Consider the following 19,555-nt stretch of genomic DNA (forward strand, 5'->3'; position numbering starts at 1 on the left):
GTGGTTCAGTCAGTTGCATCTGACTCTTGATTTGGGTTCAGGTCATGATTTCAGGGTTGTGAGATTGAGCCCAGGGTAGGGCTCTGTACTCAGTGGGGACCCTGCTTAAGATTTTCTCTCTCCCTGTCCCTCTGTCCCTCCCTTCACACGCACTCTCTCTCAAAAACAAGCAAAAGAGCCAAAAAGCCCTGCCCTCATAAAGCAGCAGGCATAGATGCTCTAATTATTTTGTCATAACTTTGTATTTTGATAGAGCTCAAATATACAGCTAAATTGGAAAAATAATACAATACTCTTTACCAAGATTAGCCAATAGATTTCATTTTACCCATTTGGAGAGAAGTTTTTTTTATTGTTAAACTTTATAAAATAAAGTTAAAATTTTTTGATAAGAAAGAATTAGGGAGTTCAAATAAGCTTGCAATACTTAGGACCATGGACATTTGCTATGGAATGTTTTATTCCTTTTTGTCCTAATCATGAGTCACTGAGCTGACCGTATTGCCCATAAATGGTGATTGCCCACTCAGCATGGTGCTCAAGTAATGACTTAATAATAGTGAAGTGTGTTTTAATAACCTCTGATGAAAGACATCGTGCGAAAGTAAAATACACTTATTCCCTTTTTCCTCTTATAGCTAACAGCTGTGACTGATTTTATTTTTTGTGACAAGAATTAGCTTACATTTTCCTTTGCCTGGTTTCCATTTCCCTCACGGTGGGATCTTGCCCTCATCTCCTGTGTCCCCCAGCTGCTCGTACAATTGCATCATTTGTGAGCTACTGTTGTCATGGCAGCGTGAGGGATTTGGAGGTTGTGTTTTCCTTTATGAGAACTTTTTCTGCATTTCTCATCTCACCAGTGAGACCTTCTTAGCTGATTGACAATTCAGATGCCCTTTGGTTAATATTCAAGTCAAATGAAACTCTTTTAATGTCCCTAGCTACTTTTCACCTAATGCCGTTACCTAACCCAGTACCGGCATGCCACACAATGCCGGTATTTCTGTTCTCACTGTAGTCAGTGGAAATGGACATCCCTAGAGCTGTGTGGCCCACTTTCCTGCAGGCTGTATGCTGCTGCCCTATCAAACCCTACACCCACCCACCCCCAAATGATTGACGTGCTTTCAGACAATTCACATTGAGCTATTTAGGGTTTTTTTTTTTTAAGATTTTGTTTATTTATTCATGAGAGACAGAGAGAGAGAGCAGCAGCAGCAGAGACACAGGCAGAGGGAGAAGCAGACTCCTCACAAGGAGCCCAGTGCGGAACTCAATCTGGGACCCTGGGATCACACCCCCAGCAGAAGGCAGATGCTCAACCACTGAGCCACCCAGGCATCCCTCACCTATTTAGGTTTTAAAAGTCTTTTAAGACTTTTGATGTGTATGGACAACTACTTCTCTGGCATTTCTAAACCATAAGAAGCTGAGTAAAAATGCTCTACAGTTGCAGAAGTATCAACTATACCCCACTTTGAGAAGATTCCGGGTTTCTTGGTGAGAGACAACAAACATTTACAACTGGTCATTTTGGCTCATGTTCCCGGGAATAGTTTAGCTTGGAATGTGTTAATACTCTCTAGCCAAAACCATTAGAAACACACCTACCATTGAACAAGTTGGGTTTATCCTCCATTATAGTGGTGGAGAATGTACACCATGGGCATTCACAGGGTGTCTCTCTAAGAGGTGACAGAAAGGTGTTGATGGCTTTGGTTTGTGTTAGCTGATTTGAGGCAGGTTTAGGGAAGAAGGTATTGCTTGGGATTGGATCCTGTCAGGAAGCAGAGGAAAGTCATAATTAGGTAAGTTAATCAGCCTACTCTATACAGGAAGAAGAATGACATAAAGCTAAAATCATAATTGCTAAAGAAGCAGCACTCTATTCATATTCATAATAATTCGTATCACCCAGGAGAGAGTTTGGTTATTTTCGCAGTTTGGACCATACTGATGTTTTCATCTATGTTCAGAAGTAAAAGTGGAGAGGTCTTTTTTTCTCTTGATCAGTCATGAACAAGGTCACAGAATGGCCTTGTTTGAGGTCAATGCTCTATGAAATTGATTATGTTTATCAGGAGAACACTGTGTGTGACTGAGCACCAGGCCAGCTCCCCAATATGAGAGGATGGGCTTTTCCTTTTCTTATACAAGAATTCCAGAACTTAAAAAATAGAAATGGGGACTTAAAAGATAGTAATCTCATGTGTTACTTTTTATTTATATTCTGGTTTAATTCAGAAATAATTTGCGGGATGCCTGGGTGGCTCAGTGGTTGAGCATCTGCCTTCAGCTCAAGGCATGATCCCGGGTCCAGGGATCAAGTCTCGCATCGGGCTCCCCGCAGGAAGCCTGCTTCTCCCTCTGCCTATGTCTGTCATGAATAAATAAATAAAATCTTAAAAAAAAAAAAGAAAGAAAGAACTTGCTGTGATTCTGAAAGATATCGAGTATCTTCCAGTTTTCCACACAGACGCTTTAAAACCACAGATTGCAGTTGGAAGAAGGTTTAAAATGGCCTAGTCTAGAGGTCTTGCAAACTTTTCCTTCATCAAGATACTTATGATGTTAGCCATGTAGAATCCACTCTTAGTGTAATTCCAGCCTGTTCTTCTCCCACTGAAGAATAAACTCAATTCATTTCAATACATAGCAGAAATTATTTGCATCATTTAGTACTTCATAATATTAGGAAATATTGAGACAAGGCCCATAATAGATCCCACCACAACAGTTTCCCTACCATCTGTTCAGTCTAAAGCCTTGCACTGATGAGAAGAGACTCAGGCCAGAGAGGAAGATTGACATGTGTGGAATTACAGGGTTCATCCATTCGAGGACTGTGTTCGGGCCACCCTTCCATCACCAGCCTCCCTAGTCATTACCCCCTCCCATGTCTGGTCCCCTTACCTCATTCATATTCCTTGGATTCCATCCACTGATATTGAGCCAACCTCCCCTCATATCCTCCACTTTCCCCCACACACACCCCTCCACCTTCTAACACAAGTTCCCACCCTCTCAGCTGGCAGTTTCCATGTAAGTGTGATGGAGTCAGCAGAGTTGCAAAGCTCAGAGTAAAACTGTATGTGATTAAAAATCTAGAATTTTCACCTCAGGGCAGCCTGGGTGGCTCAGCAGTTTAGCACCTGCCTTCAGCCCAGGGTGTGATCCTGGAGACCCAGGATCGAGTTCCCGTTGGGCTTCCTGCATGGAGCCTGCTTCTCCCTCTGCCTGTGTCTCTGCCTCTCTCTCTCTCTCTCTCTCTCTCTCTCTATGTGTGTGTGTGTGTGTCTCATGGATAAATAAATAAAATATATTTTTTTAAAAAACTATAATTTTCGCCTCAGACTATGATCTTTATAAGGGTAGGGATTTTTACAACTTTTATGCTTCATCAGAGACTGCCTCATAGAAAGAGCGTCCTCAAAAAAAAAAAAAAAAGAAAGAGCGTCCTCAGTGAATGCTTCCTGCACTTGCTGCAGTGGATGTTGGGGGGTGAGGATGGGATAGTGTGGAGCAGGGGCTGGTGATCTTTAGAAGGGACTGGGCTGACTTTTCTAAGACTGCAGGAGAGGAATGCCTGCTTGCCAACCTTCACACTCTTGCCGACTGCCACCTGCAGTTTCATTTCTGAGTTTCACAGACTGTTCACGCAGTCCGAGATGGCGCTCTGGGAGTTCTTCCTGAACACTATCTCCTTGCCTCCCCCTTCTGTTTGTCCTCCATTGTCATAAATGGCCACACCGTCCAGCTGGTGGATCCAGTCAGAAACCTGGATGTCATCTTCTACCACCTTTGATTTTTCTCTTTTCCCAATCCCACCTCAAATCCCTCAGTAAGTATTACTGATTTTTCCTACAAAATACGTCTCACATTCCCCATTTCCTCTGCCAATCTTTAGTCCAGTCTGCCAACTCTCCCCTGGCTTCACCCATAGCCTCCCAGCCATTCTCCTGTCAGTCTGCTATCAACATAACTGAAGATTGACCTTAAGTGACCTTAATATCCAAATTTGCTCCTTGACTTGGAACTCTTCATATCTAATGTCTTTTCTAGCACTTGTCAGTCCTAAGGGGTCTGATCCCCAACTGCCTTTCCAAACAGTTCCTGCCCACTTTCCCCTTGTTCACTTTGCCCCAGACCCCTGACCTGTGTCACCTTGTAAAACAGGGGTCAAAGACTGGTTTGTCTGCAGTGCACTCACACATCCCTTTCCTGCAGAAAGATGCTTCTTTGCCCCAGGTTACTAAATATCCTATATGGGTCCATGATGCCGTATTTTCAGATTGCCTCAAAAGAACTCAAATCCAAGTTTTAAAAGAAATAAGTCCATGCAAAAACACTGGCACAGAATTCTAATTTGTTTTAAAAGCCCGTGTAGGCCAAAAGATACCCATGTATGGGAACGCTGCCTACGGCCATCAACTCATCAGCCTAGGCCATGCCAAGCTCCTTCCTATAACTGGTTTTGTACTTGTCACTTCAGGAGTATCTGGAATGCTCCTCCTGTAGCTCATTGCAACTCTCCTTCCTCTGTCTTCTATCTCAGAACTACTCAGGGTGTGGTCCATGAATTTTGTGCAGCTCAGCTATAAAGGTGGGAGAAACAAACACATAGTTTGCAAACTGTTCATTATAGGTTTCCAGCAAGAAAAGCACAAAAATTGAGATTAACATTTGTAATGATTGATAGAATAATTTTATGTCTCTTGAACATAATAATTGCGGCTTAAATTTAGTGTCAGAGTTGGAAAACATTTTCTGTGAAAGACCAGATAGCAAATACTTTAGAGCTATGGGTCACACAAGTCTCTGTCATAACTACTGAACTTTTCCATTGCAGCATGAAGACATATGAAAGCATACCCAAGAGGTGCCTGGGTGGCTCAATCATTTAAGTGCTGGACTACTCTTGATTTCAGCTCAAGTCAGTATCTCAGGGTTGTGAGATTAAGCCCTGAATTGGGCTCTGTGGTTGGTGTGCAGTCTGCTTAAGATTCTTTCTCCCTGGGACACCTGGGTCACTCAGTGGCTGAGCATCTGCTTTCTGCTCAAGGCATGATCCCGGAGTCCCATATCCGGCTCCTTGCATGGAGCGTGCTTCAAGCGTGCTGTCTCTGCCTCTCTGTGTCTCTCATGAAGAAACAAATAAAATCTTTAAGAAAAAAAATAAAGATTCTCTCTCCCTTTGCCATTCATTGCTCCCTCTCTGAAAAAAAAAAAGAAAAAGGGAAGGAAAGGAATGAAGGTAGAAAGCATATCCAAAAGTGAGTGTGAAAGTGTACATCAACAACTGAAAGCTCCATAGAACTTCTGAAATGTGAACTTCACATACTTTTTGCATATCACGAAATCTTTTTACTTTTCCCAACTATTTAAAAATGTAAAAAGAAAATCTTAGCTTATGACCCATAGACAAACATAGTCTTCAAGCACCTGTTCTATAGAATCTTCTAAAATTTTGCTTATGGGGCAATTTATTTTCATTGTATTTCACAAAAGTGTTCATCCACATCATTGGAAATGAAAACAAACAAACAAACAAACAAAAACAGAAAAACCGGTTCTTGACCATAGATAATTTAAGAAATATTGCTCTGGGGGCAGCCCGGGTGGCTCAGCGATTTGGCACCACCTTCGGACCCGGGCCTGATCCTGGAGACCCGGGATCGAGTCCCATGCCGGGCTCCCTGCATGGAGCCCGCTTCTCCCTCTGCCTGTGTCTCTGCTTCTCTCTCTCTGTGTCTCTCATGAATAAATAAAATCTTATAAAAAAAAAAAAGAAATATTGCTCTGGGTCTCAGATCTAATCTTAATGAGACCTTCTTAGACCAATTTATAAAAGTAGGTTCCATCACTGACCAGATAGAAAAAGAAGACTTCATTTTTCTTAAGATGTGGTAGTGGTTTCCTAGCTATGTTTTGTAATATACATACAAAAATATTTATAAGTGAAATGATATAATGTCTCAGATTTGCTTCCAAGTAATTAGGAGAAGTAAGTGAGTAGAGCACAAAGAAAACAAGTATGTGTAGACTACTGAAGCTGTATGATGGATATTCATTAGACATCCATCATCCTTGTGTGTGTTGGAAATATCCACACACATACAAAGTTACAAAACACATTCTATTCTCAAAATTCTGCCCTGGCCTGCATTTGTTATATGTGTTTTTTTTTAAGATTATTTATTTATTTATTCATGAGATACACAGAGAGAGGGAGAGAGAGGCAGAAACACAGGCAGAGGGAGAAGCAGGCTCCACGCAGGAAGCCCAATGTGGGACTCGATCCCGGATCTCCAGGATTGCATCATGGGCCAAAGGCAGGCGCTAAATCACTGAGCCATCCAGGGATACCCTACTATATGTGTTTTGTTTATCCACCTCATCACAGTCTTAGATTGTCTTGGTCTTCATGTATCTTCTCAATGGAGTGGAAGGTCCGTGAAAGCATGCACCACTTCTGGGTGGTTCACCTTTGATTTCTCATATCTTTTGAATAAATGGATGAATAAAAGAGAAAGTGAGGTGGCTGTGAGAAAAGTTGATCTTGGCAAACTGAAAAATAGGCTGCAAAGGCATCTACCAAGGAGAAAAGATTTGGTGTAGTTAGTGTTGAAAACGCAAGCCAGAAACAATGGGCTGTGACCAGAACTTCATTACATTTTATAGGACAGAGCCAGATACCATTTGGCTGCTTGTCTGTATATTTTTAATTCAATGCTAAACTGTTAATATGACCTTGGAAATAATTCTATAATATATTTATTTCAACCATATTATTTTCCTCTTAATTTTCTGTAATGTATTTTAAATCTTTATGATTATCACATCTTTTGCCTTTCTGGTTACAAATGTTATGATCTTAAAGTAACTTTTTCCTTGACCTTTTAAAGATTTTATTTATTCATTTTAGAGAGAGAGGGAGAGTGCACATGGACACAAGTGTTGAGAGAAAGAGAAGGAAAAGGGAGAGAGAGAATCTCAAGAAGATTCTCCACTAAGCAAAGAGTCCAATGTGGGGCTCGATCTCATGACCCTGAGATCATGACTTGAACCAAAATCAAGAGTCAGACACTTAACCAACTGAGCCACCCAGGCACCCCTTTCCTTGACCTCTTAAAGGAATTGGTTGTGGTTTTGTATAAGAAATTTCTGGGAGAGGGAAAGCCAACAGAGTTATCAGAATGCAGGAGAGCATATGGTAGAAAGGTACAGGACAGAGTTAATGCATGACACCAAGTTCTCAGCACGTAAAGAGACTATCCTATGCACTTCTTAAGTGTCTCCTGAAGACTACCTACAGCAAGATCACCTGGTTAAAACAGCAGATTCCAGACCCCAACTCAGACCTACAAATCTAATGGGGCAGGGGATGGTAGCAACAACAGGTACCTAAGTCTGTTCAGGCTGCCTTGACAAACTACCATAGATTAGGTAGCTTAAATAACAAACATATTCTCGCAATCCCAGAGCCTGGGAAATCCCATTATATGGGTACCAGCCAACATGGTTTCTAGTGAGACTTTGTTATTGTTGTTTTTTTCAATAAACCCCCCCCCCTTTTTTTTTAAGATTTTACTTATTTGTCAGAGAGAGAGAAAGGAAGGAAGACTGGCAGGCAGAGGAAGAAGCAGACTCCACACCGAGCAGGGAGCCCAACATGGGACTCAATCCCAGGACCCCAGAATCATGACTTGAGCAGAAGGCATATGCTTAACCAACTGAACCACCCAGGCATCCCTGGTGAGAGGTTTTTGGTTTTTATTATTGAAGTTCAATTTGCCAACATATACTACCCAGTGCTCATCCCATCAAGGGCCCTCCTCAGTGCCCGTCACCCAGTGAGAGTTTTCTTCTTGGCTTGTAAACATCCATGTTCTTGCTCTGTCCTCACATGCAGAGTTGGAAGCAGACAGAGCAAGCCTGGTGTCTTGTAAGAGCACTAATCCCATCGTGGGGAGCACTATCCTCATGACCTCAACTAAATCTAATCATCCCATAGGCCTGATGGGGTCCAGGAAATGCTACCCCAAAATATGGTAACTTGACTTGTTAAATATTTTAAGCTCAAAGAGTCTGGGAAAACTACAGAAATAGGAAGGTCATTCTGACCCCAACAATCTGTCTGTCATAATCTGCAATGCTAATATGTATTCCAAATGATTCTAAAGTTTGAGAACTCTTGAGTTAGACATCTTAGGTATCTCTAAGCCTCTCTGCCTCTCTCTTTTTCTCTCTGTCAGTATATCCTGGGGATTTATAGTAGACCCTGTCATTCCCTAAGACCTTCTACATGCTTTTAAGTTCCCACAGCTACAGTATGAAGTTCTATTATCATCCCCATTTTATCAATGAAAAGAAATGGAAGCAAAGAGGTTTAAATACTTTGTCCAAGGTCACACAGGGAATTGTGTGAGTGGAGATACAGAACCAGGCCACCTGGTAGCCAGGACCAAATTCTCACTGCCTCTTGTCTGTGAACTATATTCTTTGTTTGGAAGACTAAACAAGTTTCTTTTTCAGAACCATTAGGGAGTCTCCAGATCAAAGTGTCAATATCGTGGTAAATGATCCAGAGACAGAAGACTCCCAGCCTTCTTGTCCTGGAGGGCATTGCCCAGAACAATCACATTGCTATAAATCTCTGAAAGACAGGAAAGTGACCCCATTTTATTAGGCCAGGCCTTCCTGTAATAAGCAAAAGAAAATAAATCCACACAGTTTGTAAGATTTTTAACCAAGGAAATGCAGTCAAATTCAGGGAAAGTCCAGTTTAGAATGCAATCTATCCAGATAATCCCATCAGCCTTTTGTAACTTCCTTAACTATTTACAAATTCCGTCACTTTTTACATTCTTTTCTAACCTTGCACTGTAGTATATTTTTTTTCTGGTTTCCATTAAATAATCCATTCTCTCAGAAAATATTATAAATTCTTTGAGATCAGGGATCTTTGATGTACAAACAAGGAGGGGTAGACAAAATTAACACCATTGGGCACCCTGTCTGTACAGGTGGGTGCTGTTGGAGCAATACATGGGTATTCCAGGGGCCTGGAAACATCAGGTCTCCCTGTCTCTGAGCTGGTCCTCAGCTTCATGACCCTGGCCTCTACTGTGCATCAGTGAACAGCTACTTCTCATTGACATTTTCATGTCACTAGACTCATACAAGACCAACGAGAATCCCCAGTAATAATGAACATCTTTAAAAGAAGCACCATCAAGTGACCAATGTGATCAACATATTCCCTCCCTGGAAACTAATTTATGTGGGAAGCCAAGTCATAATTAGATGGTTGTTGATGAACGTAGAGACAAAACAAGACAGATTACCTATTTATTAAGCTACAGAGCTAATGGCCTCAAGAATTCTTCCCAATAGTTTTATCTTTCAAGCATATAGTGTGATTTACCCTCTAAAGAGCTCAGAAACAAAGCTGACGTCACAAGAGTTGTCTCATTATTTTTTTTCTCCTTTTTGTAAACTCTGTATCAGGAATTCTTAAATCTGATACTGGAGCTTCCAAAAACGACATACAAAATTTGTTCATATTTCGTATGTCCTTGGGAAAGAGTCCATAAAATTTACTGAATTTTAAATATATTATATATACACACATAATTTAAAAATTAGTGATATAGTCTAAATTCATTGTAACAGATTCTAATTTTTCTTTTTTTAAAGACTTTTTATTTATTTACTCATTAATGAGAGACACAGAGAGAGAGAAAGAGGGAGGCAGAGACACAGGCAGAGGGAGAAGCAGGCTCAAATGCAGGGAGCCCAACATGGGACTTGATCCCGGGTCTTCAGGATCAGGCCCCGGGCTGAAGGCAGTGCTAAACTGCTAAGCCACCGGGGCTGCCCAGATTCTAATTTTTCAAAAAATATTCATACCAATGAAAAATATTCATTCATACATATAGTTCTATTTTTCAAAGTAATTATACTACATACAGTATATTGTTCAGTAATGTCTTTTCTCCAACATGTTTCTAAATTCTTCCTAGCAACTGCACGATATACCATAAAATTGGTTTATCTTTACTTATTTTCATTTACCGTGCCTCTATTTATGGTTATTATGCTGTTATTGTCCTTCATGCTATTTCTCCAAAGATCCAAATATTCTTGCCCCACATCTTCTCCTGGGTGATGCCTTCCCTGACCTTGCTTGCCTCAGTACCTCATCCTGCCTTCAGTACCCTCCTCCTCCCCCTTCTCCCTGATTAGCTAGCTTTCTCTTTATAGCATCATCTTCTTCATCACTCCTTCAAGCAATCTGAAATTATGGTAGTTATCTCTGCCTCTTCTCTGTCTTGGTTCTGGGTCCTTGAGAAAAATTTCCCCTCCCATTGTGCCTGGACATGAGTCTAGTCCAGAGCTGATGCTCACAAGTATGCTTTTGTTATTTTCACATTCTCATACAAATATTCCGGGGTTCCTAAATATAGGATAATTTGTGTATAAGAAAGTTCATTCAAAATTTGGACAGACATTGCCAAATTATCCAACCTCCTAAAGTGTTTTGCAAATTTATATTGCTTTAAAATGTACAAAAGGATCTTTCCTCACATATCCATCCTTATAGTAAACATCTCCACCTTTTCCCCACAATATCACATTTATTTGACATCATCTTATATTTCCCTTATAAAGTGGAAAATTATTATTTTACTTTTTTGAAATTGCATATCTTCAGGCTTGAGTAAGGTGAATAACTTTTCTAAAGTTTTTTTTTAAGTTTTTTAAAAGAGTTTTATTTATTGTTGTGAGAGAGAGTGAGCAAGAGAGACAGCATGAATTGGGAGAGGGAGAAGCAGACTCGCTGAGCAAGAAGCCCAATGCAGGGCTCCATTCCAGGACTGCAAGACGACAACCTGAGCCGATGGCAGACATTTAACTGACTGAGCTGTCAGGCACCTTTTTTTTAAAGTTTTTATTTAAATTTTAGTTCATTAACATACAATGTAGTATCAGTTTCAGGTGTACAATATAGTGATTCAACACTTCCATACATCACCCGGGGCTCAGCACGACAGGTGCACGCCTTCATCCCCATCACCTGTTTCCTCCATCCTCTTGCCCACCTCCCCTCTGGTGACCATCAATTTGTTCTCTTTAGTTAAGAGTAAGGTAAACAACTTTATTTTTTTAAATAGATATATGAAGGATACATGGGAATAGCTGGGGTTTTTAAACAATATTTTATGTATTTATTCATGAGAGACACAGAAAGGGAGGCAGAGACACAGGCAGAGGGAGAAGCAGGCTCCCTGTCAGGAGCCGATGTGGGACTCAACCCCAGGACCCCAGGATCACACCCTGAGCCAAAAGCAGACGCTCAACCACTGAGCCACCCAGGCATCCCAGGTAAACTTTAAAATAAGTGATTATTCATTTTTTAAGTTTTTGTTTTAATTCCAGTTAGTTAACATACAGTATTATATTAGTTTCCCATGCACAATATGGTGATAATTATTGATCTTTTGTGACTTATGAGTTGCCTGTTCCACACTATTGCATTCTTAAAGGAGTCTCTGAACCAAATGGTTAATTAACGACTATTTCTCCTTCGACATTTTTAGATATGTTAATTCCATTATCTAAGATGTAAAAATAGAAATAAAATACAGGAGAAATGGTGTTGGTACAACTAGTTTCTCACTACGCACCAGGCTGATTCTAAGTGTTTTCTGTGCATTACTTCATTGAATTCTTTCAGTAACCTGAAAATGCAATGTACTGTTGCCCCCATGTCACAGGTGAACAAAGAAGTACAGAGTTCAAAAAAGTACACTGTGAACACTGTAGAGGGGTAGTCTTACCAGCGACATTGTTATGAGGTCCTGGGGGCTCTATCTGGACCTTCTCATTTCTGGACTACTGTGCTACAGATCACTGGTCTTGCCCATCTGCATGTGGATCTTTCCAAATTACATGAACAGGTTTCATAGATGAGGAGATATGCACAGAGATTCAGTGACTGTCCCAGGTCCTCAGTGTCAGGGCCATCTTTTGAAACCAGATCTGTCTGATTTCAAAGCCCAGACTCTGTCCAGGACCACGGCTGGCCAAGGTATTTGCTCAAATCATGCTGAATTGGTTTTACCAGAGGTGAAACAGAATGAACACAGATCCACCATAATAAGGGCACTTCTCCAATGGGTAGAAGGGAAACAGAGTGCTCAGAGTGACAGAACTGTCCAGGCACTAGACTTTGGCTCATGTGACTCTATCCATCTGCCTTGAGAAGCTCTGGAGTTGGGGAAGTTTGGTACAAAACAGACAGGAAGCAGTCTCCTAGGGAAGTGACAATACCTGCTCAGAATCTCACTGTAGGCCTTAGGACCCGCACACTGGGACAGAGCAGGGGACAGCCCTGGGGGGATTGACACAGCTGAGTTCACATGTTTGTAAGTCTGAAATCAACATAGATTTTGAAAAAGCCTTTTTCTTCATTATTATAGTTATAACAAAAGCAAAACAAACAAGCAAAACCCCTTTACTATTGTGTCTACTCCCCTTTTCCCCATAATATCTCAATCTTGATGGTAAGCCATGTGAATTAAAAAAAAAAAAAAAAAAAATCTGGGCAGCCTGGTGGCTCAGTGGTTTAGTGCCGCCTTCAGCCCAGGGCCTGATCCTGGAGACCCGGGATCAAGTCCCACGTTGGGCTCCCTGCATGGAGCCTGTTTCTCCCTCTGCCTGTGTCTCTGCCTCTCTCTCTCTCTGTGTCTGTCATGAATGAATAAATAAAATCTTAAAAAAAAAAATCTGAGGTCAACTGGGAATAGGTATACAGCTATTTGACTTATTAACCACTGTGTGATTCGGGGAGGATGGAGGCTAGAGATGGAAGGAGTGACTTATGTATTAAAGCCAACAAGGGATAAAAGTTTTGACCCAAAAGGCAACAATCATTCTTCTTTTTAATATATTGTTAATACCATTGTCTAAATGTAACATGAGATAAATTTTTTTAATCTAAACAAAAGAATAGTAGTAGTATCTTAATATGTAGCAGTGATGTCCTAAGAACTTTTTAAGTATTGTTTCATTTCCTCTTTGCAATAGCCACTTCCTTTCTAGATGCCAGCAAATTCTCCCATTTTCCAAAGTCTTTTTTGAGCACCTGGGAGCTGACATGAGGACCCAAGAGAAGACAGTTTTTGTCCTTGAGAACCCTAGTGTGTTATGGAGTTAAGATGGAATTACACCACGTGCAAGTCAGACCATCTGTGCCAAAGGATGGATTATTTAATAAATGCAGTTGAGACAAAGAGTTTGCCATTTGGAATGAAAAGGAAGCATGAGCCCTAAATCAAATCTTACATTAAAATAAATTCCAGACGGATCAAGTATTTTAATGTAAAAACAACGAAACTGTTAGATATTAGAGGAAAACAAAGTTTGGGTGTATAATTTGATAATGTTGGCATGGAGACCATCTTTTTCACCATGACACTAACACCAGAAGTCATAAAGGAAAAGACTACCAGTCTTGACCACATAAAAAATGAAAATAAAAATTTCTAGATAACCAACCCTATAATTACAATTAGAGGGAAAACTGAGAAGAAAAATAACTTACATGGCAAATTGCTGATTTCGCTAATATACAAAAAGATCTTGCAACTTAATAGAAAAAAATTAAAAGTTAAGATTGTCTTACTTCACAAAAGAGGAAATCCAAAAGACCTGTAAACACCAAAATGTTTAACAATGATTATAGAAATTTGAGATGCCTGGGTGGCTCAGTGATTGAGCATCTGCCTTTGGCTTAGGTCATGATCCCGGGGTCCTGGGATCAAGTCCTGCATCAGGCTCCCCGTGGGATGCTCCCTCTGCCTATGTCTCTGCCTCTCTCTGTGTCTCTCATGAATAAATAAAATCCCACAACAATGATTAAAGAAATTCCAGTTAAAACAACACTGAGTTTTTTTTTTTCATGTAATAGATCAGTGTATTGATAAAAAAAAAAGCTTGATATTATCCTGTGTTAATTATGCTGTGATGGAATTGGTACTGTCAGTGGGAATTTAAACTGGTAATATCAGCACCCCGTTAAACAGAAACAAGAAAGGGCTCTTTGTAATTTAGAGGACCCATTCAGGCCCTGATCTGCTTCCCCATTGTGGGGCATACTCTATAGCATTAAGACAGCAATCTCATCTGGAGCCTGTGTCCCATTCCTAGATCTTTCTGCAGACATCTAGGGCCCTGCACTACTCTGCAAAAATGGCCCAGTGCCCATGTCAGGAACTACATAGGACTCTTCTTTCCTAGATCATTTTTCCAAAGGCAGACTGTGCTGCTGGTATGTGCCTCTCTGACCTGGAGGGGCAGCCAACAGGGGGCTGATTGCAAAGCTATGGATGAAGCCTGGATATGAAGTTTTAAGCTGATGTGTTCACATGGAGGCACAAGACACTCTGCCTTGACTCTGTGGAGTCAAGCAAGGGGTGGGAGGAAATGGAAGATGGCCCATGCTAGTTTCCAAGATCTATAAAGAACTTATTAAACTCAACTTCAAAGAAACAAACAATCCAATCATGAAATGGGCAAAAGACATGAACAGAAATCTCACAGAGGAAGACATAGACATGGCCAACACGCACATGAGAAAATGCCCCACAACACTTGCCATCAGGGAAATACAAATCAAAACCACAAGGAGATACCACCTCACACCAGTGAGAATGGGGAAAATTAACAAGGCAGGAAACCACAAATGTTGGAGAGGATGCGGAGAAAGGGGAACCCTCTTACACTGTTGGTGGGAATGTGAACTGGTGCAGCCACTCTGGAAAACTGTGTGGAGGTTCCTCAAAGAGTTAAAAATAGACCTGCCCTACGACCCAGCAATTGCACTGTTGGGGATTTACCCCAAAGATTCAGATGCAGTGAAACGCTTTATAAATAAATAAAATAAAATATTTAAAAAAAAGATGCAGTGAAATGCCAGGACACCCGCACCCCGATGTTTCTAGCAGCAATGTCCACAATAGCCAAACTGTGGAAGGAGCCTCGGTGTCCATCAAAAGATGAATGGATAAAGAAGATGTGGTCTATGTATACAATGGAGTATTACTCAGCCATTAGAAATGACAAATACCCACCATTTGCTTCAACGTGGATGGAACTGGAGGGTATTATGATGAGAGAAGTCAATTGGAGAAGGACAAACATTATATGGTCTCATTCATTTAGGGAATATAAAAAATAGTGAAAGGGCATAAGGGGGAAAGGAGAGAAAATGAGTGGGAAATATCAGAAAGGGAGACAGAACATGAAAGGCTCCTAACTCTGGGAAATGAACTAGGGGTGGTGGAAGGGGAGGTGGGCGGGGGGTGGGGGTGACTGGGTGATGGGCACTGAGGTGGGCATTTGACGGGATGAGCACTGGGTGTTATTCTATATGTTGGCAAGTTGAACACCAATATAAAATAAATTTATTTAAAAAAAAGGAAGATGGCCCATGGGCCGTGGACCCACTCAGAACATCCCGGCCTAGAACTTCAAGGTGTCCAAGAATTCTAAATTTGAAACTGGACTTCTAGGTAATAACAAAGGTATATTTGTCAAGGTAGGAGGATAGAATATATTTTATTGAAAGTCTGTACCTTGATTTAAGCATTTGTACATATGATATGCACATCTTCACTTGTACTTCTCTTCTGGATTCCACAAGCATTAGTGTGGGTCTGGGTATTATCATGTGGAACAATATTTGGTAAAAAATTTATAAATACAAAAAATATTCATATTTGTTCACCCAGAAATTCCCTGTCCAGAAACTTATGATGTAGAAATAGTATATAAATCATATAAATAATCAAATTTCAGTAAAAATGTTTACACCTTCAGAATTATGATAATAATTGTAATAAAATGCCAAGCACTTTATTGAGCACTTTAAATATTACCACTGAATCCTCACAATTAGATGAGATGCATACTATTATCTCTATTTTATAGAAAAGAAAATTAATCTTTAAAGAGAGTACCCAGTTTCCATTCATTTAGCTTATAAGTGGCAGAGCCGAGAACTTGGGGGTTTTTTTTCAACTTCTAAATCTGACATTTTCAAGATAAAAAAATTATAAAAATGTGTCTTTTGTAAATTTGCTTTAAAAAGTTAAAAAATAAGAAAGACAGAGAAAGATGAATACTATATAATATCACTTATATGTGCAATCTAAAATAAACCCCAGGATGCCTGGGTGGTTCAGTGGTTAAAGCATCTGCCTTGGGTTCAGGGTGTAATCCTGGAGTCCCGAATGGAGTCCTTCATTGGTCTCCCTGCATGGAGCCTGCTTCTCCCTCTGCCTGTGTCTCTGCCTCTCTCTCTCTCTCTCATGAATAAAATCTTTAAAAAAAATTTTTTTAAGCCTCAAATTCAGATACAGAGTACAGATTAGTAGGCAAGGGTATGGGCAATGGTGAAGGCGATCAAAAGATACAAAGTTCCAGTTATAAGATACATAACTTTTATGTATGTATGTAACATACAGTGTGGCGATACAATTAATAGTACTATATTGTATATTTGAAAATTTGCCAAGAGTAGAAGTTCTCACGCCAAGAAAATGCTTAACTATGTGTGGCGATGGATGTTAACTACGCTTATTGTGGTAATCATTTTGCAATACATACATATATCAAACCATTATGCTGTATACCTTAAACTAATACAAGGTCATACATAAATTATCTTTTAAAAGTGCACAATGAAAAAATAAGTGAGAGAAATTGTATGATAAATACATACCAACTTACCCCAAGTTTAAACATCTTACCACAATGATTTTATGAATACATTTTCTTAATTTGCTGAACCACTTCAAAGTCTACTGAAGACACATCTTAAGCCTAAATCTATACATTAGCATTATATTCTCCAACATATCACCTCTAGGAAAATTCACGATTTACCACATATCACCTAATACCAGACTACAGTCAGATTTCCATAATTCTTCCCCAAAATGTCTTACAGTTGTCCAGACCAGGATCCAGTCTGAGTTTTTGACACCCTGCTGCCAGATTCTGTGGGAACATACCCTGAACAAATCTAGATTGACTGGCTCTTTGCAAGGGGGGTGGGTAAAGAAAAGCTGGAAATGCTCCTTGGTAAGGGGTCAGGGCGCTGCGGTTTTGCTCTGGATTGGGTGCTGACAAAAAGCAAAGACAATTCTACGATTTTCTTAAATTTTTTCTAGAAGCAGGAGGACCAAAGCACGAAAGGGAGATGTTTGGCCATTTTTGTGGTTTGGAAAATGTTCTTGTTTTTGTCTGTCCTCAGAGAGGATTACAGAGTGGTCTGGTTTTTGTCTTGCTCCATCTTGGTCACAGAGTGACCTGATTTTTGTTCTGTGAAGTTGTTTGGGTTCGTCAGGAGAACTCCATGACCCAGCTGTTAGCGGCGGGCCTGCTCAGCTGGCGGTACTTCTTTCTCAAGGTTCACATTATATTTGGTTGTTACATCTTGTTTGTTAATCGAATACACCCCTCCTAGTTTTAAAAAGATAATGACTTTTTGAAAGCTCATCTAATCGTCTTGTAGAAAATCTCACATTCTGTATTAATCTGTTTATTTCTTTGTACTAGCATTTAGTTTGTTTCAGGATATTGGAAAATAGGTCTAGGGCCTATAGTAAGATTTACATTAAACTTTTCGAGAAACAAGACTTTACAGGCAATGCCATGAGGTAACACATCCTGCCAGGAGATACGTAATATTAGATCATCTCCTCATTAATGATATTAGGTTTGATAACCTGAGTAAAGTATGGTAGCAAACTCCTTTACTATAAACATACATCAACGAGCTGCTCAGTCTCTGGAATAACCTAGGTACTCCACAAATATCCTCCTCCCCAACCAAGACCCTCCTTCAGCATCTCTGATTACCCTTACCTGAGTCAATTATGTCCTCAGGGATAACAAAATGGTTGTTTTCTATTCGATTGTTCCTTCTACAGTTATGAAGTAGCATTTCTCTCTAAACTATATTCCTTTATTGTTTGGGAATGAACTGCAGTTCCTCCTAAAAGCGTCCATGAATTCTTAGTGATATCAGAAATGGAAGGAGAAAAACACTCATTTGTCTTGATCTGAGGTCTGATAATAGTTAAAATTCAACATGGGAGGGGAAATGATGAAGCACACTCCATCTTTTCTCTGAGAAGTGTCCTTTACGTGGGGAATGGGACTTAGAAATCAAGATCTGGTTACTGAGGACCGGCTTATGGTGACCGGCTTGTTGTTGCTTCTAGAACCTTTAAGTAAACGGAGCTAAGAAAACAACACACTCAAGAATTCATCCTAATATTTCTAGTTCAAATATTGATAGCTTTATCTTACAATATACATAAAATAATTAAAATTATAAATCAGTATTACTACTACCAATAGAACTACAGGACAATGCTTTTTTTAAAAAATTTTTATTTATTTATGATAGTCACAAACAGAGAGAGAGAGAGAGATGCAGAGACATAGGCAGAGGGAGAAGCAGGCTCCATGCACCGGGAGCCCGACATAGGATTTGATCCCAGGTCTCTAGGATTGTGCCCTGGGCCAAAGGCAGGCGCCAAACCACTGCGCCACCCAGGGATCCCAGGACAATGCTTAATGTTTAACTGTAGTACCTTTTTAAAAAAGATATATTTATTTATTTTAGAGAGCATGAGAGAGTGGGGTGGGGGAGCAGAGAAAGAGAGAAAGAGAGAATCTCAAGCAGACTCTGCTGAGCATGGAGCCTGAAGTCCAAGCTCAACAGGGTTCAGTCTCACCTTGAAATCATGACTTGAGCTGAAGTCAAGAGCCAGACACTTAACTGACGGAGCCACCTAGGCACCCTTAACTATGGTACTTTTAATCTTTAGAGTATAGCTACTAAATATATGCTGTCACATAACTGTTTTCAAAAGTATTTAATCCTTTTCTCTGCAATGTTAAAATTTGATATCGGGTTTTTATTATCAGTTTCACTTGGTTCTTATTTCTTTTTGATGTATTTTTTACATTTTTTGAATATATGAAACATTTACATTATTCAAAAGTTAAAACCCTATGAAAAATATGCTCAGATGGGCAGCCCCGGTGGCTCAGCAGTTTAGCACCTGCCTTCAGCCCAGGGCGTGATCCTGGAGACCTGGGATCAAGTCCCAGGTCAGGCTCCCTGCATGGAGCCTGCTTCTCCCTCTGCCTGTGTCTCTGCCTTTCTGTGTGTGTGTGTCTCATGAATAAATAAATAAAATCTTTAAAAAAGAAAGAAAAAATATATGCTCAGAAAAGTCTTACATCCATCTCTATCGCTTCTACTTCACTCCTTCCCTCAACAGGTAACTTAGAATGGACAAAGCTCACTACTGAAAGACATTTGAGACAATAGGTGAAATAGTTTCTTCCTCTGAGTTTTAGGTGAAGCCAAGATATAATTGTATTAATATGGTTATGATATTGGGGTTACATTTGAAAAAGAGTGATAAAGATTTGCAAATCAGTGCATATAGAATGACCATTAAAA

At 40.1% G+C, this 19,555-nt stretch overlaps 1 protein-coding gene across 10 annotated transcripts in view; it reads right to left on the reverse strand.

The window, feature by feature from the left end:
• The window catches only part of BECN2 (beclin 2), a 156,975-nt gene that overhangs the window by 121,028 nt on the left and 16,392 nt on the right, over positions 1-19,555 (reverse strand). For 2 of the 10 annotated variants that reach the window (XR_013381813.1, XR_013381811.1), the window contains one exon: positions 1,615-1,780. The exons of 5 other annotated variants lie outside the window; for them this stretch is intronic. Coding sequence is in view for 1 of the 5 variants with exons in the window: in XM_077901474.1 (XP_077757600.1) it covers positions 4,561-4,598 (38 nt within the window). In the remaining 4 variants the exon portion in view is untranslated. Of the gene's footprint in view, positions 1-1,608; positions 1,781-4,135; positions 4,599-19,555 lie in introns of those variants that run through there. 3 more of the 10 variants (XR_013381812.1, XM_077901474.1, XR_013381815.1) reach the window with 3 other exon arrangements.

The sequence above is a fragment of the Canis aureus genome, chromosome 6, assembly GCF_053574225.1.
Source record: "Canis aureus isolate CA01 chromosome 6, VMU_Caureus_v.1.0, whole genome shotgun sequence".
NCBI lineage: Eukaryota > Metazoa > Chordata > Mammalia > Carnivora > Canidae > Canis > Canis aureus.